General features: G+C 46.5%; 1 protein-coding gene across 1 annotated transcript in view; it reads left to right on the forward strand.

The window, feature by feature from the left end:
* The window catches only part of LOC138764296 (uncharacterized), a 37452-nt gene extending 14842 nt beyond the window's left edge, over positions 1 to 22610 (forward strand). Inside the window, exons 2-9 of the mRNA XM_069940027.1 lie at positions 7822 to 7941; positions 11845 to 11982; positions 12071 to 12214; positions 15130 to 15270; positions 16293 to 16388; positions 17543 to 17680; positions 20784 to 20918; positions 21813 to 22610. Of these exons, the coding sequence (XP_069796128.1) occupies positions 7822 to 7941; positions 11845 to 11982; positions 12071 to 12214; positions 15130 to 15270; positions 16293 to 16388; positions 17543 to 17680; positions 20784 to 20918; positions 21813 to 22483 (1583 nt within the window). The 3' untranslated portion in view covers positions 22484 to 22610. The remainder of the gene's footprint in view (positions 1 to 7821; positions 7942 to 11844; positions 11983 to 12070; positions 12215 to 15129; positions 15271 to 16292; positions 16389 to 17542; positions 17681 to 20783; positions 20919 to 21812) is intronic.
* The last annotated feature ends 248 nt before the right edge of the window (positions 22611 to 22858 follow it).

Below are 22858 nucleotides of genomic sequence, written 5' to 3' on the forward strand. Positions count from 1 at the left end.
TATTAATTCCGCCCCTCCTGGATGTAATCAATCAGATTGATGAAACACAAAGCTTACCAGATTCATGTAAAACAGCAATAATTACAGTAATACTAAAGCAAGGGAAAGATCCACTCTCACCAGCGTCATATAGACCAATATCTTTACTAAACACAGATTATAAGATAATAGCTAAACAATTAGCAAACAGATTAGCAGAGTATGTACCGAAAATGGTAAATTTAGACCAAACTGGATTTATCAAAAAAAGACGCACAACAGACAATATTTGTAAATTCATTAACTTAATTCATGCAGTAGAAGGAAATAAAGCACCCACAGTAGCAGTTGCTTTAGATGCAGAGAAGGCCTTTGACAGAGTAGAATGGAATTATTTGTTCAAAGTATTGCAAAAATTCAATTTACCGGAGAAGTATATTAATTGGATTAAAGCATTATATAAGGGATCTTTAGCGAAAGAGACAGTAAATGGACATGTATCAAAGCAATTTAACTTAAGCAGGTCAATGCGGCAGGGATGCCCACTATCACCTTTATTGTTTGCATTAGCTATAGAACCACTAGCAGAATTGATAAGAATAGATAATAATATAAAGGAATAAAAATAAAAGACAAGGAATATAAAATCAGTCTATTTGCGGATGATGTTATAGTGTACTTAACAGAACCAGAACTATCAATAAAAGAATTATATAAGAAATTGAAGGAATATGGAGAAGTGTAGGGTTACGAGATAAACGTAAATAAAAGTGAAGCAATGCCTATGAATAATGCGGATTTCTCAAAATTTAAGAAGGAATCTCCATTTAGATGGCAAATGCAGGCAATAAGATACCTAGGTGTACAAATAAACAAAAATCTCGGCCAACTATATAAACTCAATTATTATCCACTAATGAAAAAATTACAGGACGATTTAGAGCATTGGAAAGATTTACCACTAACACTAATAGGAAGGATAAACTGTATTAAAATGAACATTTTTCCAAGGATATTATACTTATTTCAGGCATTGCCAATACAACTGACAGAAAAATTCTTCAAGGAGTTAAAGAAAATAATAAGGAAATTTTTATGGAGAGGGGGGAAACCGAGGATAGCACTAGATAAATTAACAGAATGGTATAAACAAGGAGGCTTACAACTGCCAAACTTTAAAAATTATTATAGAGCCGCACAATTAAGATACATATCAGATTTTTATCAAACAAGGGAAAAACCAGAATGGACGAGATTAGAATTAGATAAAATAGTGGAAAAGATACCTGAACACATATTATATAAATGGGATGAAAAATTGGTACAACGTAGGAGTTCTCCAGTATTACATCATCTACTCAATATTTGGAAGAAGATTCATGTAGAAAGAAATAAAACAAATTATCAATTACCAAAACTAATATTGACGCAAAACAAGTTACTCCCTTTTACAATAGATAACCTTTCCTTTAGAGAATGGGGAAAAAAAGCGATTAAAAGAATAGAAAATTGTTTTTCAGGAAATAGATTCTTATCCTTTGAAAAAATGAGAGATAAGTACAATATAACTGGAGATACAGCGCTGGAATATTACCAATTGAGATCCTACTTGAAGGATAAATTAGGAAGCAGTTTGAGTTTGCCAGAGGGAAGTAACCTTGAATATGTGATTACAGATATAATGTTAATCAAAAGATTTATAACAAATATGTATATTAAACTGCAAGAAAAGGAGAATGAGGAAACAAATGGTAAAACTAAACAAAAATGGGAACAAGATTTAAATATAAAGATAAAAAAGGAAACATGGGAGAAATTATGTTCTGGAACGATGAGAAATACAATAAATACGAGGCTACGTATGATACAATATAACTGGATACACAGGCTATACATTACACCTCAAAAGTTAAATAAATGGGACCCAACAGTATCTGATAGATGTTTTCGATGTAAAAAAGAAATGGGAACAACAATTCATGCAATCTGGACATGTGAGAAAGTAGAAAAATTTTGGGAAGATCTCAATCAGATATTAAATAAAATAACAGAAAACAATATACCAAAGAATCCAGAGATCTTTCTCCTAAGTAACATAAAAAACAAAGAATGTGGAATTGATTTGGAGGATGCACAAAAAAGATTTGTTAAGATAGCTCTAGCCGTTGCAAAAAAATGTATTATGACAACCTGGAAATTGGAAGATAATCTGAAAGTACAACAATGGTATATAGAAATGAATAAATATATTCCATTAGAAAAAATAACATATAATTTAAGAAATAATATTGAAATATTCGAACAAATATGGGAGCCTTATATTAAATACAATAGCGAAAACCTACCGGGGACAATCATTACCTAAGTTGATGGAAGGAGAAGGAAAGAAAAGAATGGACTCAGTAGAATTTCCAGTTGAGTGACAACATTGTCTGACTGGTTTAATGTATCCTAGATTGTATACCTTAAATGGATGGGAGGGGGTGGGTGGGGGGGTGGGTTGGGAGGAGGGGGGGGGGGAGAAAATGTCACTGTATATGTGTGAAAAGGAAAAAGTGTGTATCATGGCTAATGTGATTTATGGTGTGAAAAATAAAAAATTAAAAATTAAAAAAAAAGAGTGACCTTTGTTACATATGAACATTGAAATCTTTTCTGGGGGGTGCTGGGTGGGTGGGAGTTATGGTCACTACAAAATCAGTTGACATTTGCGAGTGAATTTGCAAATCCAAATGGAGAGGGGAGATGTGGTTGCCCGACAAGGGATAAAGGGCATCTCAGGCGGGGGAGGGGAGAATGGGGTTAAAGAAGTTTTAAATAGGAGAATAAGGAAAATGTTTGATGTTTTAGAAATGTTGTCTTATAAAGTGTTCAAAACAAGAAAGCAGAAATGGATAGGAAGGAAAGGTGATGATGGAGAAACGGAAAGGGAAGATAAACAAAGTATGAAATGGCTACGCTGAAATATATGACTTTAAATATTAATGGAATACATAACCAAATTAAAAGGAAGAAACTGCTAAATTTACTGAAAAAATAAAAAGTTGATATAGCATTTGTGCAAGAAACACATTTAACTGAATTGGAGCACAAGAAATTAAAGAGAGATTGGCTAGGACATGTAACAGCAGCGTCATATAATTCAAAAGCAAGAGGAGTAGCTATATTAATTAGTAAAAATGTGCCAATTAAAATAGAAGAGGAAATAATAGATCCAGCAGGGAGGTATGTAATGATAAAATGTCAGATATATTCGGAGTTTTGGAATCTACTCAATGTATATTCACCTAACGAAGAAGATCAAAAGTTTATGCAAGATATTTTTTTGAAGATAGCAGATACGCAAGGGAACATATTAATAGGAGGGGATTTCAACCTGAATTTGGATTCAAATATGGACAAAACTGGGAAAAAAATTAACAGAAAGAACAAAGTAACCAAATTTATAATTAAATCGATGTAAGAAATGCAACTTTTGGATATATGGAGGAAACAACACCCAAAGGAAAAGGAATATTCATATTACTCGGCTAGACATAAAACATACTCAAAAATAGACCTATTTTTGTTATCAGCTCGTATGCAAGATAGAGTAAGAAAAACAGAATATAAAGCTAGAATATTATCGGACCATTCACCCCTGATATTGACAGTAAAGCTAGAGGACATCCCTCCAAGAATGTATAGATGGAGATTAAACTCCATGCTACTTAAAAGGCAGGATTTTAGAGAATTCATTGAAAGACAAATTCAAATGTATTTTGAAATAAATACGGAATCAGTGAAAGATAAGTTTATACTATGGGATGCAATGAGGGCAAATAATAAGTTAAGTAACCAAGATGAAGAAGGACTATAATCAGGAAACAGAGCAGTTGGAAAGGGAAATAGTAAATATAGAAAAAGAATTAGCAATGAAGGAAGATACAACTAAGAGAATTGGAAGATAAAAAAATAAAATATGAAACACTACAAACATATAAGTTGGAGAAGAACATAATGAAGACAAAACAGAGATATTATGAACTAGGGGAAAAAACGCACAAAATTCTAGCATGGCAGCTTAAGACAGAACAAGCTAAGAAAATGGTATTGGCATCAAGGAAAAAAGACAAACAAATCACAAATAATTCAATGGAGATCAATGAAACCTTTAGAGAATTCTATGAACAATTATACCAAACTGAAAACGAAGGGAAAGAAGGGAAAATAGATGAAATTTTTAACTAAAATTGAACTACCAAAATTACAAATAGAGGAACAAAATAAATTAACAGAACCATTTGAAATAGTAGAAATACAAGAGATAATAAAAAAATTACCAAATAATAAAACACCAGGAGAGGATGGATTCCTAATAGAATTCTATAAAACATTTAAAGATTTATTAATTCCTCCCCTCCTGGAATTAATCAACCAGATTGATAAAACAGAAAGCTTACCAGATTCATGTAAAACAGCAATAATTACAGTAATACTAAAGCAAGGGAAAGATCCACTCGCACCAGCGTCATATAGACCAATATCTTTACTTAACACAGATTATAAAATAATAGCTAAACTATTAGCAAACAGATTAGCAGAGTATGTACCTAAAATGGTAAATCTAAACCAAACTGGATTTATTTAAAAAAAGACACACAACAGACAATATTTGTAAATTTATTAACTTAATTCATGCAGTAGAAGGGAGTAAAGTGCCAACAGTAGCAGTTGACACAGAGAAGGCCTTTGACAGAGTAGAATGGAATTATTTATTCAAATTATTGCAAAAATTCAGTTTACCAGAGAAGTATATTAATTGGATTAAAGCATTATATAAGAGGCCATTGGCGAAAGTGACAGTAAATGGATATATATCAAAGCAATTTAACTTAAGCAGGTCAACACGGCAGGAATGCCCATTATCACCCTTATTGTTCGCGTTAGCTATAAAGCCACTAGCAGAATTGATAAGAACAGAAAATAATATAAAAGGGATAAAAATAAAAGACAAGGAATATAAAATCAGTTTATTTGGGGATGATGTTATAGTATACTTAACAGAACCAGAACTATCAATAAAAGAATTATATAAGAAATTGAAGGAATATGGAGAAGTGTCGGGTTACAAGATTAACGCAAATAAAAGTGAAGCAATGCCTATGAATGATGCGGATTTCTCACAATTTAAGAAGGAATCACCATTCAGATGGAAAATGTAAGCAATAAGATATCTAGGTATACAAATAAATAAAAATCTCGGCCATCTATATAAACTAAAATCATGGGTCCTCTACCGGCATCACCTACGGCTCCTAGAACGCTTCCACCAGCGTTGTCTCCGCTCCATCCTCAACATCCATTGGAGCGCTTTCATCCCTAACGTCGAAGTACTCGAGTTGGCAGAGGTCGACTGCATTGAGTCCACGCTGCTGAAGATCCAGCTGCGCTGGGTGTGTCACGTCTCCAGAATGGAGGACCATCGCCTTCCCAAGATCGTGTTATATGGCGAGCTCTCCACTGGCCACCGTGACAGAGGTGCACCAAAGAAAAGGTACAAGGACTGCCTAAAGAAATCTCTTGGTGCCTGCCACATTGACCACCGCCAGTGGGCTGATATCGCCTCAAACCGTGCATCTTGGCGCCTCACAGTTTGGCGGGCAGCAACCTCCTTTGAAGAAGACCGCAGAGCCCACCTCACTGACAAAAGGCAAAGGAGGAAAAACCCAACACCCAACCCCAACCAACCAATTTTCCCCTGCAGCCGCTGCAACCGTGTCTGCCTGTCCCGCATCGGACTTGTCAGCCACAAACGAGCCTGCAGCTGACGTGGACTTTTACCCCCTCCATAAATCTTCGTCCGTGAAGCCAAGCCAAAGAATATAAACTCAATTATTATCCACTAATGAAAAAATTACAGGATGATTTAGAGCATTGGAAAGATTTACCATTAACACTAATAGGAAGGATAAACTGTATTACAATGGACATTTTCCCAAGGTTACAATACCTATTTCAGGCATTGCCAATACACTTGATGGAGAAATTCTTCAAGGAGTTAAAGAAAATAATAAGGAAATTTTTATGGAAAGGGGGGAAACCGAGGATAGCACTAGATAAATTAACAGAATGGTATAAACAAGGAGGCTTACAACTGCCAAACTTTAAAAATTATTATAGAGCTGCACAATTAAGATACCTATCAGATTTTTATCAAACAAGGGAAAAGCCAGATTGGACTAGATTAGAATTAGATAAAATAGGGGAAAAGATACCTGAACACATATTATATAAATGGGATGAAAAATTGGTACAAAGTAGGAGTTCTCCAGTATTACATCATCTACTCAATATTTGGAAAAAAGATTCATGTACAAAGGAATAAAATAAATTACCAATTACCAAAACTAATATTGACGCAAAATAAGGTACTCCCTTTTACAATAGATAATCTTTCCTTTAGAGAATGGGAGAAAAAAAGGGATCAAAAGAATAGAAAATTGTTTTTCAGGAAATAGATTATTATCCTTTGAACAAATGAAAGATAAATACAATATAACTCAAGATACAGTGCTGGCATATTACCAATTGAGATCCTACTTGAAGGACAAATTAGGAAGCAGTCTGAGGTTCCCAGAGGGAAGTAACTTTGAATATGTGATTACAGATACAATGACAATCAAAAGATTTATAACAAATATGTATATTAAACTGCAAGAAAAGGAGAATGAGGAAACAAATGGTAAAACTAAACAAAAATGGGAACAAGATTTAAATATAAAAATAAAAAAGGAAACATGGGAGAAGTTATGTTCTGGAATGATGAGAAATACAATAAATATGAGGTTACGTATGATACAATATAACTGGATACACAGGCTATACATTACACTTCAAAAGTTAAATAAATGGGACCCAACAGTATCTGACAGATATTTTCGATGTAAAAAAGAAATGGGAACAACAATTCATGCAATATGGACATGTGAGAAAGTAGAAAAATTTTGGGAAGATCTAAACCAAATATTAAATAAAATTACAGAAAACAATATACCAAAAAACCCAGAGATCTTCCTCCTAAGTAACATAAAAAACCAAGAATTTGGAATTGATTTGGAAGATGCACAAAAAAGATTTGTTAAGATAGCTCTAGCCGTAGCAAAAAAATGTATTATGTCAACCTGGAAATTGGAAGATAATTTGAAAATACAACAATGGTATATAGAAATGAATAAATGTATTCCATTAGAAAAAATAACATATAGTTTAAGAAATAATATTGAAATATTTGAACAAATATGGGAGCCTTACATGAAACACAATAGAGAAAACCTACCGGGGACATTCACTACCTAAATTAACGAAAGGAGAAGGAAATGAAAAGAATTGACTCAGTGGAATTTCTTGTTTATTTCTATTGAATGACAACATTGTTTGACTGGTTTAATGTATCTTAGATTTTGTACTTTAAATGGATGGTGGGGGGGAGGTAGGGAGGGTGGGATGGGAGGAGGGAGAGAAAATGGCACTGTATATATTTGAAAAGGAAAATGTATGTATCATGGTCAATGTGGTTTATGGTGTAAAAAATTAAAAAAGAATCTGGACAGGTACTTGGATGGGAGGGGTCTGGGGGGCTATGATCCAGGGGCAGGTCAGTGGGACGAGGCCAAATAATAGGTCTGCACAGATGAGAAGGACTGAATAGCCTGTTTTCTGTCCAGTTGTGATCTGTGCTGCATCTGGTCTGTGGATCGATGGCACCGGGTGGGTCCAGTCATCCCTATCACAGTGGTGCAGTCAGGCAAGAGTTGGTTGACCACCCTCCTCCCCTGATGGCCGATGCTTGTATCTCCACAGGCTTGAGTCTGAAATGCTTCAGGTGCATGGATACTGTGAGAGACTGCACTCAGGACGGAACCATCTGCAACTCCCAGGCCAACGAGTTGTGCACCAGCACCCTTATCACGCATTCATTCGGTGAGGGACAAGATACAGACGATCCAGGGAAAGGCCTCCAGAGAGCATGCCAGCACAGTACAGGCCCTTCGGCCCAGGATTTATTCCTATTCCATTATCTAACGCTTGCCTCCCTCACACCCAGAATACTTTCTTTTTCTCACATCCATGTTCCTAAGATTCTTTTAAAGGTCCTAATGTTCCAATCTCCACCACCACCCCAGGTAATACATTCCCCACCACTCTCTGTTTATAAAACCTACCACCGATGTCTCCCCTAAACATTCATCGCCTTGAACAGACATCTTCTGGTACATCCTCTGGTACAGATAGACCCTGACTTACGATGGTCCAACTTATGATTTTTCAAAGTTACGATGGTTCGAATCAGAACTGTACTTTGAATTTTAAGCATCTCCCAACAATCCCCACTGATCCCACTGCCTCTCTCCCCACAGCCCTGTATCAGTCCCCACACTCATCCCACTGCCTCTCTCCCCACACTCTTGTAATCAGTCCCCACACTCATCCCACTGCCACACTCTCCCCAAACCCTTGTATCAGTCCGTACACTGATCCCACTGCCCCGCTCTCTCCCATCCCCCTGTATCAGTCCCCACACTGATCCCACTGCCCCTCTCTCTGCCCACAGCCCTGATCAGTCCCCACACTGATCCCACTGCCCCACTCTCCCCACAGCCTGTGTGTCCCCACGTTGATCGCACTGACCCTCTCTGCCCACAGCCCTGAGCAGTCCCCACAATGATCCCACTGACCTGTATCAGTAGCCACACTGATCCCACTGCCCCACTCTCCCCACAGCCCTGTATCAGTCCCCACACTGATCCCACTGCCCTGTATCTGTCCCTATACTGATCCCACTGCCTCTCTCCCCTCAGCCCTGTATCAGTCCCCACACTGATCCCACTGCCCCGCTCTCTCCCCACAGCCCTGTATCTGTCCCTATACTGATCCCACTGCCTCTCTCCCCACAGCCCTGTATCAGTCCCTATACTGATCCCACTGCCTCTCTCCCCTCAGCCCTGTATCAGTCCCTATACTGATCCCACTGCCTCTCTCCCCTCAGCCCTGTATCAGTACCCACACTGATCCCACTGCCTCTCCCCTCAGCCCTGTATCAGTCCCCACACTGATCCCACTGCCCCGCTCTCTCCCCACAGCCCTGTATCTGTCCCTATACTGATCCCACTGCCTCTCTCCCCACAGCCCTGTACTGATCCCACTGTCTCTCTCCCCTCAGCCCTGTATCAGTCCGCACACTGATCCCACTGACCTGCTCTCTCCCATCCCCCTGTATCAATCCCACTGATTCCACTGTCCCTCTTCACAGCCTGTGTCTGTCCCACACTGAACCCACAGCCCTGTGTCAATCCATACACTGAACCCACAGCCCTGTGTCATTTCACACTAATCCCACAGCCCCACTGTCTCCCCACAGCCCTGTATCAGTCCCCACACTGATCCCACTGCCCCGCTCTCTCCCCACAGCCCTGTATCTGTCTGTATACTGATCCCACTGCCTCTCTCTCCCCTCAGCCCTGTATCATTACCCAAACTGATCCCATGGCTCCGTAATCTCCCCACAGTCCTAAGTCAGTCACTACACTGATCCCCAGTCCTGTGTCAATCCCACCACGATTCCACAGCCCTGTATCAGTCCCCACACTGATCCCACTGCCCCTCTTCACAGCCTGTGTCTGTCCCACACTGAACCCACAGCCCTGTGTCAATCCATACACTGAACCCACAGCCCTGTGTCATTTCACACTAATCCCACAGCCCCACTGTCTCCCCACAGCCCTGTATCAGTCCCCACACTGATCCCACTGCCCCGCTCTCTCCCCACAGCCCTGTATCTGTCTGTATACTGATCCCACTGCCTCTCTCTCCCCTCAGCCCTGTATCATTACCCAAACTGATCCCATGGCTCCGTAATCTCCCCACAGTCCTAAGTCAGTCACTACACTGATCCCCAGTCCTGTGTCAATCCCACCACGATTCCACAGCCCTGTATCAGTCCCCACACTGATCCCACTGCCGCATTCTCTCCCCACAGCCCTGACAGTACCCACACTGATCCCACAGCCTGTGTCAGTCCACAGACCAATCCCACAGCCCTGTGTCAATACCCACACTGATCCCACAGCCGTGTCAGTCCACACACTGATCCCACTGCCACATTCTCTCCCCACAGCCCTGTCAGTCCACACACTGATCCCACTGCCGCATTCTCTCCCCACAGCCCTGTCAGTCCACACACTGATCCCACAGCCCTGTGTCAGTACCCACACTGATCCCACAGCCCTGTGTCAGTGCATAGACTGATCCCACAGCCCTGTATCAGTCCCCACACTGATCCCACAGCCCTATGTCATTCCACACACGGATCCACGGCGATGCTGTCTCTCCACAGCCCTGTATCAGTCCCCACACTGATCCCATGGCCCCACTCTTTCTCCAAACCCTTGTATCAGACCACACACTGATCCCACTGCCTCGCTCTCTCCCATCCCCATGTATCAGTCTCCACACTGATCCCACTGCCCCTCTCTGCCCACAGCCCTTATCAGTCTCCACACTGATCCCACTGCCCCTCTCTGCCCACAGCCCTTATCAGTCCCCACACTGATCCCCCTACCGTGTCAGTGTCAGTCTCCACACTGATCCCACAGCCCTGTGTCATTCTACACACTGATCCCACAGCCCTGTGTCAATCCACACACTGATCCCACAGCCCTGTCTCAGTCCCCACACTGATCCCACAGCCCTGTGTCAATCCACACACTGATCCCACAGCCCTGTCAGTCCACAGACTGATCCCACAGCCCTGTGTCAGTACCCACACACTAATCCCACAGCCCTGTCAGTCCACACACTGATCCCACAGCCCTGTGTCAGTCCCCACACTGATCCCACAGCCCTGTCAATCCACATATTGATCCCACAGCCCTGTGTCAGTCCACAGACTGATCCCACAGCCCTGTGTCAGTACCCACACACTAATCCCACAGCCCTGTGTCAGTACCCACACACTAATCCCACAGCCCTGTGTCAGTACCCACACTGATCCCACTGCCCTTTCTCGACATCCAATAGGAGTGATGGAACGTGACCCCATTGTAAGTTGAGGACTACCTATATTCGCTACTCCTGCCCTGGTAAACAGGTGCTGCTGTTCACCCTATCTATTCCTCTCAGAATCTTGTTGACCTCTATTAAATCTCCTCTCATCTTACACTCCAAAAAGAAAATCCCCCAGCTCTGCAAACCTTGCTTCTTGAGACCCGTTCTCCAATTCAACCAATATCCTGGTGAATCTCCTCTGCACCATCTCCACAGCTTCCTTCCTGTAACGAGGCAACCAGAACTGAACACAATACTCCAAGTGGAGAGTTAAATGTGGGGGATGGAGCGAGGACAGAGAAGGGGTGGGAACCATGGAGAGAGGGAGAGGAAGAGGGTATGATTGTGTGAGGGGGAGAGGGTCTGATGGAGGGAGACAGAGGGAGAGAGAATGAGGGGTGGGTTGAGGAAGGGGAGGGAGAGAGAAATGGAAGGGGAATGGAAGAGAGAAAAAGGGGAGGCAGCAAGGGAAGGATAGAGGGTGAGGAGGAATAATGGAGGGAGAGAGGTAGGGTGGAGGGAGAGTGAGATGGAAAGAGGGGAAGAGGAGAGAGAGCAGGGAAGGGGTAAGAGGGGGAAGGGGAGAGAGTGGAAGAGGGGGAGAGGGAGTTAGGGTGGGGAGATGGAGCAAAGGACATTGGGAGGGATGGGGTGAGAGGGGAGGGGGGATAGAGAGAGCAAGGAACAGAGCGAGATAGCAGGTTGGGACCCCGTCTGGACCAACTATCCTCCCCTCCCCCACTGAGAACTGACCGCCCCCCACCTCCTGCCCTTCCCCAGGCCTGAAGAAGTCAAGCACCCTGGTGAGGAGCTGCGGGGTCTGCAGAGAAGCTGCGTCCTTCAACTCCGGAATCTTCCGCCGCTCCTTGAGGAGCCGATGCTGCTCCAGCCACCTCTGCAACGACCGGAGGCACCATGGTAAGGGTGTGTGGCTGCAGATCGCGAATGCTGCCGCGGTGGGGAATGCTCCGGGGAAACCCTTAACACCCATGTGTCCACCTTCCAGTCGCTGACGTCTCAGTTCCCAATGGCCTCCATTGCATCGGCTGCTTCAACCATTCATCGGAGAGCTGCGCAGAGAGCGAATCCGTCGTGATGTGTCTCGGAACTGAATACTACTGTCTGTATGACCACAGCACGGAAATCAGGAGTACGTTGTTAACTTATCCACAAGCGTCACTGACAGGGGGGATCCATCATCCTGGGTCTTACCAAAGGGTCAGTGGTGAGCGGAGTCCTCCAGGGGTCAGGGCCGAGACCACATCCGGAAAGTCGTAAGGCATGGGCTAAGGGAATTCAGGATCAGTTTGCCTGGAGAAAACAGAGGGTAGTAGTGGACAGAATGTATTCAAGATTCCTTTATTATCATGAAATAGAGACAGTGCGATATCACACTGAATTCGTTTTCAACTGCCGTCAGGTAGGCAGACTCACCACTGGCAGGAATTCCCCAAAGCACCTCTTACAGTCAGAGAAAGAGAAGCAAAAGAGAGTCTCCCCCCCCATCCTCCCCCTGAGTGCGTGTGGATTCACCCCCTGCACTGACACTGATCATTAGAAATTGTAGGGAAATAGGCCATTCAGCCCATCAAATTTTCCCTGCCGTTCAATTATGAGCTGATCCAGTCTCCCACTCAGCCCCATTGCCCGGCCTTCTCCCCATAACACTAGATGCCCCGGCTGATCAAGAACCTGTCAATCTCTGACTTAAATAGACCAAATGACCCGGCCTCCACAACAAATTCCACAGGTTCACCACTCCCCCGGCTGAAGGAATTCCTCCACATCTCTGTTCTGAGCGGACGCCCTTCAATCCTGTTGTGACCTGTCTCTGCCTTTCAACGTTCAAAATGTTTCAATGAGATTCCCCCCACCCCCATTCTCCTAAATTCCAACGAGTACAGTCCAAGAGTTGATGTTTTTCATATGATAACCCTTTAATTCTCGGAATTGTCCATGTGAACCTCCTCTGAACCTTCTCCAAGGTCAGCACATCCTTTCTTAAATGAGCCCCAAACTGCTCCCAATACTACATGTGAGGTCTCACCAGGGCCTTATAAACCCCAACATCACATCCCTGCTCTTATATTCTATTCCTCTTGAAACGAACGTCAGCGTTGCATTTGCCTTCTTCACCACCGACTCAACTTGCAACCTTCAGGTGATCCTGCACGAGGACTCCCAGCATCTGGGGATTGTCAATTTTCTCCCCATTTAGAAATCAGTTGGCCCGGTTATTTCTTCTACTGAAGCATACGACCATTCACTTTCCGACACTGCATTTCATTTCCCACCTCTCTGCCCGTTCTCCTGACCTGTCCACGTCCTTCTGCAGCCTCCTCAACGCTACCAGCTCCTTCAAATCGTCTGCAAACTTGACCACAAAGACGTTCATTCCATCATTTAATATACAACGTAAAAAGAAGCGGCCACTAGCAACTGGCCCCCAACCAGAATATGATCCCCATATTCCGACTCTCTGCTTCCAGCCAATGCTCTCCCCATGCTGTTTCCTGTTAAACCGCAGGCTCTTTCTCACGTGTGGCACCTTGTCAAATCCACATACATGACATCCACTATATCTCCCTTATCCAGCCGGCTGGTCAATTCTTCAAAGCAGGTGATGGACAGTGAAACAAGCAAGTCTCCGGAGGCTGGGGTCAAGTGCAAGACATGTTGGAGAAACTCAGCAGGTCACTACAGCATGTTGAGGTGTTGTAAATGAGATATTGGCTCTTCATTGGTGGAAGGATTGAATTTCAGAACAGGGAGGTTCTTCTGCAAGTGTACAGGAAACTGGGGAGGTGACACCTGTGGGCAGTTCTGGTCTCCTGACTTGAGAAAGGACGTACTGTATGTACTTGTGTAATGGTCGAGCTTTTTGAAACAATTTTTTGGTCAAATATGGGGGGCGGGTGACTTTTACATGGGTCACACTTTTGACTGTGGTGAGTACATGCATTGTTTAAGGCATGGACAGGCAAGATGCCAGGGTCTAGGAGATAGTCTGTGGCCGGGACATCAGGAGCTTGGAGGGCTGGGTGACAAGGGTCTACTAAAGAGTCAGTGGTTGGGGCATCGGGAGCTCAGATGGGCAGGTGGCCGGGGTCTAAAAGAGAGTCTGGGGTCGGGACATTGAGAGTTTGGATGGACGGGCAGCCGGGGGTCTACTAGAGAGCTTGTGGCTGGGCATCGGGTGCTCAGATGGGCGGGCAGCTGAGGTCTATCAGAGAGCTTGTGGCCGGGCATTGGGAGCTCAGATGGGTAGATGGCCAGGGCGAAGGTCTGTAGGATGTTGGGAGCTCGGATAGCCAGCCCGCCGAGGCAAAGGTCCGCAGCCGGGGCCAAATATTGGGGGCGAGGGGTCAACTTTTACACGGGTCATGCGGAAAACACAAGATTTCTGAACCAAAAAAATGGGGAGTTGATGATTACATGGGATCCTCTATTACACAAGTACTTACTGGTTATGGGAGTGTTGTCAAGGAGGTTCTGGAAAAGATGTTCTGGTGAAGTTGTATAAGACATTGGTGAGGTCATATTTGGAGAATTGTGTGCAGTTTTGGTCACTGAACTACAGGAAAGATCTCAATAAGATAGAAAGAGGGCAGAGAAGATTTACTGGATGTTGCCCGGACTCCAGGAACTGAGTTGCAGGGAAAGGTTAAACAGGTTTGGACTTTATTCCCTGAAGCGTAGAACATAGAGGGGGAGATTTAAAATGATGAGGGGGAAGAGACAGAGTAAAATGTAGATCGGCTTTTTCCACTGAGGGTCGATGAGAAACAAACCAGAGGTTAAGGTGAAAGGGGAGGTGTTTAGGAAGCACTTCTTCACACAGAGAGTGGTGGAGGTGTGGAATGAGGCGCCAGCTGAAGTGGTGAATGTGGGCTCAATTTTGAAGAGAAATTTGATGGACACCTATGGGAGGGGGATGGTGCGGGACCAGGTTTATGGGATGGGTGTGGGTGGGGGAAATAATAGTTCAGCACAAACTAGGCCGGTTTCTACACTGTCGGGTTCTGTGTTCACACCCCTCACTCCAACCCTCTTCACCCCCCGCAGCTGGTGCGATGGTTGTGACCAAAGGCTGTGCATCATGGAACATGTGCCAGTTGCCAAGGGCGTCAATCTATGGTGTGCAGACCACGTCAGACTCAGTGTGCTGCCAGGGAGAGCTCTGCAACAACGGCAACAAAATGCCAGGTAGGGAAAGGGGAGGTAGTGAGGCACTCCCGGGGGACTCGAGGAGTGCAGTAGAACAGAGGGGGCCTAGACCAACTGGGAAAATATGCTGCAAAATGGCAGATGGAATTTAACGCAGACAAGTGTAAGGTGCTGCATTTTGGAAGGACAAACCAAGGTAGGACGTGCAGCAAAACCTCTGGATTCCAGAAATGGCAGCCTCAAGCAAATGGCAAAAAAGAAAATTGAGAAAAATCAATAAATTTTTTTCAAAATAAACAGGAATAAAACAATAGGTTAAAAAATTACCTAATGTTTAAAATTGTAAAAGTGACACACATAACCCTTTGGTGAAGATGGGAGCAAATATCTGGCCAGCGGAGGGAGCCTTGGTCAGGCTTTGCTTGTAGAAGCTGTTTTATTCAAGTTGGGTGAAACAGCGATGGCGTCACCCAGGATAAAGAGCTGGTCGATGCCAGTCGCCGTTGGAATGACTCTCTTAAAGTGGCTCCTCATCCCTGCTTAGTTAATGAAGCCAAATTTGGAGAATTGTACACAGTTTTGGTCACCGAACTACAGGAAAGATATCAATGAGATAGAAAGAGAGCAGAGAAGATTTACTGGGATGTTGCCTGGACTTCAGGAACTGAGTTACAGGGAAAGGTTAAACAGGTTCAGACTTTATTCCCTGGAGTGTAGAAGAATGAGGGGAGATTTGGTGGAGATTTACAAAATTATGAAGGGGACAGAGTAAATGTGAGAAGGCTTTTTCCACTGCTGGTAGGTGAGATACCAACATGGGTTAACGGGGAACAATGAGAGAGAATTTCATCACACAGAGAATGTGGAATGAGTTGAAGTGGTGAATGTGGGCTCAATTTTTACATTTAAGAAGAATTTGGACAGGTACCTGGATGGGAGGGGCATGGACTGGGTGCAGGTCAATGAGACTAGGCAGAATAATAGTTTGGTACAGAGTTAAAGAGTATGTGCTGTAAGGTTCCATGTCAGATGATCCAGGCTAACCCTCTGTTACTTCTCAGGTCTGAAGTGCCATTCCCAATCGCAATTCCCCAAACGCTTGGATATTTATTGCGCCTCCCAGAGCTGCAAGTCCCTCCACATTTTAATCACCACCGGTATGTTACATCGGTTGGATACCAGGAACATCCCTCTCGCTCAGGACGGGAGCCTGTCTTCTGTACTTGGGGGTTGGGAGAAAGAGGTCTGAACTCCAAAAGTGGCAAACCCGTCGTTGGGTTCATCCAAAGAGACAGAAAGAGGTTGTGGGATAGCACGAGGGGGGGGGGGGATACATGAGAACAGGATTCAGTGAATGGATGGGGTGTAGGGTTTTGGGACTAAATGGCCTCCTCCAGTTACTGTTATCCATGGTTCTGGTTGGAGTCAAAAGTTACTGTAGCATCTCTACTCAAGGGAAGGTCACAAAAGGAGTTTGAAAGAGGAGAGACAGATGTAGAAAGGGTGAGGCAGATGGAGTCAACAGGAATGGGGGGGGGTTGTCGCACATGTGGGAAGGGGCAGGGTGCACAAGGCAGGGCAGTCATGGTGGGAAGTTCTGTAGCAGTGGAGCAAGGTGGAGGAGTTACACAGGGACAGCGAGGGAGGGAGGATTGTCTTATATCTGGGTCTGGCCAGATGAAGGCATAGCCGGGAAAGGTAGGAAATGGGGGACAGGGGCTGCATAGATAGGGAGTGGTGTTGGGGCATGGAGGGAGTTAGACACAGGGAGGACAGTTGGGGTCCAGAGGGGGTTACAGAGACAGGGAGGGGTGTGGGAGACCAAAGGGGGTAACAGAGATAAGGAGAGGTGGAGAGAACAAGACAGGGAGGGGTGTAGGGGACAGGAGGGGGGGGGTACAGAGACAGGGAGGGGTGCAGGGGATCTGAGCATGTAAAGGAGACAGGAAGGGGTGTAGGGGACCAGAGGAGGTTACAGAAATGGAGGGTGTAGGGAACCAGAGGGGTTGCAAGATACAGAGTGGTGTAGGGGACCTGAGTGGGTTAAGGAGACAGGAAGGGGAAGAAGGTACAGCCAACACGAGTTGGCTGGTGGCATGACTCTTCCAAGTACGTGTGGGTCAGTGAGAAGCGAGTTAACATGAACCCTCAGTAGGGGAGAGCCGGGCTGCAGGGTAGTTTAGCCTCCCTGGTGTCAAGGGAGAACAGGTAGGCGAGGAGTAGGAACGGCCGCGCCTGTGCAGGGGGAGCCGTGCAGTTCGGATCCTGGCAGTGTGGAGCACCGCTAACGCCCCTGTTTGTCCTGAAATAGACAAGGGATCGGAGGAATTGTTCTTCAGTGGATGTGGCACCTGCAAAGGACCACAGTCCTTCAGCTCAGGGACATTCTCTCTCCTCATCACGGACTTCTGCTGCCACGTGGCGCTGTGTAACGACCAGAGTATTGCAGGTACATTATAGCAGAGATCAAATTTTTTCAAAAGGTTTTCTTTCTGGGGAGAATGAAGATTTTGCTTCCTGAACAGTGTGTGCATTTTATGGATTTTGGGCTACTGATCACAGAAATTCATTTCCTAGATGCAACCTATTGTGATATTCTGCCATATTTTAAGTCTACCAGTATATTGCCCACCAGGCTGGTTTGGTCAGTCCAAGTATGCCTGGGCATGTTTAGTCAGGATAGATGGAGATTCTAAAAGCAGCTCACACATCCAGATGCTATGCACTACATTGAGATAAGACTGAACGCGTGTGGATTGAATGCTTCGAACATACAAAGCCACAAAGTGCCACATACTAGTGAGAATTAATTTCCCGCGTCTGCACGTGGATGTCTTCCCAGCTGGTCTTTGTGTGGTCGGTGACGAACACAGCGATAGGTTTCACCGGGACATTGCAACCGTGGAGAGGAATTGGAATCCATCAACGCCGGCCAGTTGAACTCTGAGAGGAGAGGCATCAGATGCAGAGTACAAATGAAATTCAGCAGCAAAACATTTTTAGGTCAGTTGAACGGATGCAACGTGTCAGCACCGTGAGGCGATTAAGCAGGCTAAATTCAATAAAAGTTCATTTAATGTTTCTCCAACTTCCTACATGATACAGCAAATCTGAAATTATCTTTGCGTTCAACTTGAAGTCGTCTATCAGAATCCCTAATGTGTTTTCAGGAAGCAAAGCGTTTGGAGAAAAAGTATGTTGCCAGTGTTGTGACAGATATATCTAAATGATGGTACATGATGAAAAATGTGGAAGTGATTTTCATAATCAGCACCCAACATCCATAAAATGCACCCAATGGTGTTCAGGAAACAAAATCATTACCAAGCCTTTCGACCCACAATGTTGGCTGGCCCATGTAAACCTTTTACACAACAAATCTAATTTTTCTTGCACTTGGGATGTGATGCTGAAGCTTTATTGTGATACACTTGGAATATTATGAAGTTTTACGACCATAAGAGGAGAAATAGGCCATTCAGCCCATCGAGTCTGCCCTGTCATTCAATCATGATCCATTCTCCCACTCAAACCTCACTGCCCAGCCTTCTTCCCATAACCTTTTAGGCCCTGGCCCAATCTAGAACCTGTCGATTTCTGCTCTAAATGACCCACAACCGCCTGTGGCAACAAATTCCACAGACTCACTGCCCTCTGGCTGAAGACGTTTCTCCGAATCTCTGTCCTGAGCGGATGCCCTCAATCCTGAAGTTGTGTCCTCTTGTCCTGGACTCTCCCACCGTGGGGAAACAACCTTTCTATGACGACTATGTCCACGCTGTTCATCATTCGGGAATGAAAAGGGATAGTAAATCAGGCCATGGAATGGTGGGGCAGACTCACTGGGCTGAATGGCCTAATTCCAATCTTATGTTATATGGTCTTCCCAACCTCACACCCATAACCCTCTACTTTTCTTGCATCCGTGTGCCTGTCTAAAAGTGTATTAAATGCCCCTATTGTTGCAGCCTCCACCACCACCCCTAGCAATGCATTCAAGGCCCCCACAACTCTCTGTGTAAAAGATTTACTGCAAACATCTACCCTAAACAGTGGTTTGATAATTCTGCTCCCACTACCCTAACTCTACCCATTGACTAGAGAGATTTCTAGTACGAAATAAAATGGTGGCAGTGCCAGAGCTGTTGTAATGATAGTGCTGGAGTGCACCCAGGAGGGCGGAGAGTGGCGAGACAGATGTGCTCCGCAGGGTCCAACTGTCCGGTGCGCATGCCGATGGCTCCGTACAGGGTTTAACCAACCTGATTCAGGAGCAGAATTTTTTTTAATATATGTTAAATCCTGCCGCCGTGGGGGGGGGGTCTGTGCCCAAGATGTTGGCGTCTGTGTTGGGCAGCGGACCATGAGGGGTTTGCGGACTCAGAGCGGAGCCGTGGGGCTTCTTCTCCAGTAACGAGAAGAAGCAGAGGACACAGCCCTACAACGACGGTGACTGTGGACCAGTGAGGGTGGGCCTCAGCGGCTGAGGGACGCACACGGGCTGCAGGCAACTTGCGGTGGGGTGACCCACACGAGCTGCTGGAGACCAGCTCATGGGGAGCCAGGTTACGGGCCGGGATTCAAGAAGGGGCTCCCGAAGGATGCTGAAGGGCTTGCTGATCGTCCCTGAGGTTCAGATCTCGGGCTGCCAATGGATCTTACAGGAGCCCGTGTGGCAACAGAGGCTGCAGGAGCGCTGGCAGCGAATCCATGGATACTCGGTGACTCTGAAAGAGCTTCTCTTTTGCTTCCCTTTCTCTTGTACTGTAAGGATCACCGGGCGACACAAATGAATCTTCAAGACAATTAGAAAGATGAACGACTGTGATCAAGGGAAGAAAAAGGGAGGAAAGTTTCATGCAAAATGATAATGATTTCATTGTCATTTAGATTTAGGGCCTTCTTTGTGGGGGATATGGGGCAGGTGTTGGGGCTCCAGGACAGATCCTCCAGGACACCAAGGGAACTTGAAGCTCTTGACCCTCTCCACCACTGAGCCCTCGATGAGGACTGGGTTACATTACCCTGACTCCCTCCTGAAGCCCACAATCAGCTCCTTGCTTTTGCTAGCGTAGAGTGCAAGGCTGCTGGTGTGACCCAACTCAACGAGCCAATCGATCTCCCTCCTCTTTGCAGTTTGTGTCTTGGAGTCTGAAGGTGAGCACCCAGCTGCCCAAGGGCAGCTTCTTCCCCTCGGATTTCTGAACGGACAACGAACCACGGACACTACCTCACGTTCTCTCTTCCTCTTTTGCAGGAGTTATTTACTTTTAAAATATATTTATGGAATTACGATTTGTAGTAATTTTACATCTCATTCTATATAATACTACTGGCACAAAACAACACATTTCATGACGCATTAATGACTCTAAACCTGATTCTGTTAATCCTTTCCACCACACCCACGTCTAACTCTCATAATGAAACGATTCCCTCCTGCCTCTTGTGAATTTCCTCAGCTGGGCTGTGGGAATGGGTGGGCGGGCGGGTTGGGTGGGGAAGATTTGAGGAACGCTGCTGTATCATCTGACCACACTGTGTATTGTCAGGAGAGCCAAACAACACCCTAAATGGGCTGGAGTGCTACGGGTGCAGGGGGAACACGGTGGAATCCTGCGAGGGGTCCATGGAAACTGTGAAATGTATGGGGGAGCAGCACTGGTGCCTGTCTGCGTCAGGCAGAAGTAAGTCCAAGATCTTGCTGTGTCAGCCAAGCACTAACACCACCAGCACAGGCCCCACTGTAACCGTGATAATGACTGATCTGTCACTGACACAAGTCACACTGTAACGATGCCGTAACCATCACTGGTGCACACCCCACCGTAACAACGGCGTAACCGTCACTGGTGCAGACCACACTGTAACTGTGACAATGGTGAACCATTGCCGACAGAAGCATCCCTGTAACCGTGATAATGGTGTACCCATCACCAATAGTCTCACCGCGTACCAAACCATACTTGCCCCGTAGCCTGCCTGAACTTGCCCTGTAGCAGCCCCCTCACTCGCCCGAATCCCCACACTCTTGCCCCGTATAATCCCCCTGCAGTCCCCTGTATCCCCCGCACATTCCCTAGTATCCCCCTGCATTCGCCCAATACCCCCCACTCTCCCTAGTAACCCCCTTGTACTCGCCCCGCATCCCTGCTCCACATAATCCGCATTTGCCCCGTACCCCCCACACCCGCCCCGTAACCCCGCAATCACACGTATCCCCCGCACTTGCCCGTATTCCCCCACGTATCCCCCGCACCCGCCCCATATCCCCCCACACTCGCCCCGCACCCGCCCTGTATCCCCCCCCCCCCCCACCGCCTCTGTATCGCCCTACACCCGTATACCCCCACACCGGCCCCGTATCCCCCCTCCCATATCCCCCCCACCCCCACGTATCTCCCGCATTCACCCTGTATACCCAACCCCACAAATCACCCCACACCCCGTATCACCCACTCTCGCCCCGTATCCCCACCCACTCCCCTGTATCCACCCTCACTCCCCCGTATCGCCCCTCACTCCCCGTATTCCGGCTCCTCCCCCCACGTTCACCCTAACCGAGCCCATTTCCTTTGCAGCCGACGCCGATCAGCCGCTCGCCCTGAGGGGTTGCGCCTCGGCCGCCTTCTGCAGCAGCCCCGAGCAAATGCGCATGCTCGCCTTCCACCCGGGCCCCGACTTCCACTGTTGCCAGAGCAACCACTGCAACCGCCGCCTTCACGAGACCCGCGGGAACTACACGGCCTGGCCGCTGACCGATTCGCCGACGGCGGGGCGGCGCACGTCGGACGGGCCAATCGGATCGCAGACTATCGGGAGTGATCTGTGGACGGGACCAATCGGAGCGCAGACTGCGGATCAGGACCAAAGTGAAGGACCAATCGAAGGGAAGTTAGCCGGGCGGGAGCAGGCCGAGGAACCAATTGGTGTGCAGATGGCGGATCAGGACCAAAGTGAAGGACCAATCGAAGGGAAGGTGAACGGGCGGGAGCAGGCCGAAGAACCAATCGAAGCGCAGACGGTGGGGCAGGACCAAGCCGAGGGACCAATCAGAGCGCAGACGGTGGGGCGGGATCTGACCGAGCGGCCAATTGCGGATCCGACGGAGGGGCGGGACACAGGTCAGCAGCGGCCGACAACGACGGGTCCCGGGCCAGGTGTGAACACGGCGGGCAGTGGCAGTTACCTTATCCGGGCCTCGCTCTTTCCCGTCTGCCTGCTGTTCTCCTTAGGGCACTGGCTGGTCTGAGAAGGGCCGTCTTCCCCCTTAACCCTAACCCTAATCTCTCGGACCTCTCCCCCCCCCCCCATCCATCCATCCATCCCCTCGGACCTCCCCCCATCACCCCTTCGGACCCCCCCATCAGCCCCTCGGAACCCCCCATCAGCCCCTCAGAACCCCCCCATCCAGCCCCTCGGACTTCTCCCCCCATCTAGCCCCTCGGGCCTCTCCCCCATCCAGCCCCTCGGACCTCTCCCCCCATCTAGCCCCTCGGGCCTCTCCCCCATCCAGCCCCTCAGACCCAGCCCCTCAGACCCCCCCCCATTCTGCCCCTCAGAACCCCCCATCCAACCTCCCCATCCAGCCCCTCGGACCTCTCCCCCCATCTAGCCCCTCGGACCT

Source organism: Narcine bancroftii, chromosome 5 (genome assembly GCF_036971445.1).
Source record: "Narcine bancroftii isolate sNarBan1 chromosome 5, sNarBan1.hap1, whole genome shotgun sequence".
In the NCBI taxonomy this organism is placed as follows: domain Eukaryota; kingdom Metazoa; phylum Chordata; class Chondrichthyes; order Torpediniformes; family Narcinidae; genus Narcine; species Narcine bancroftii.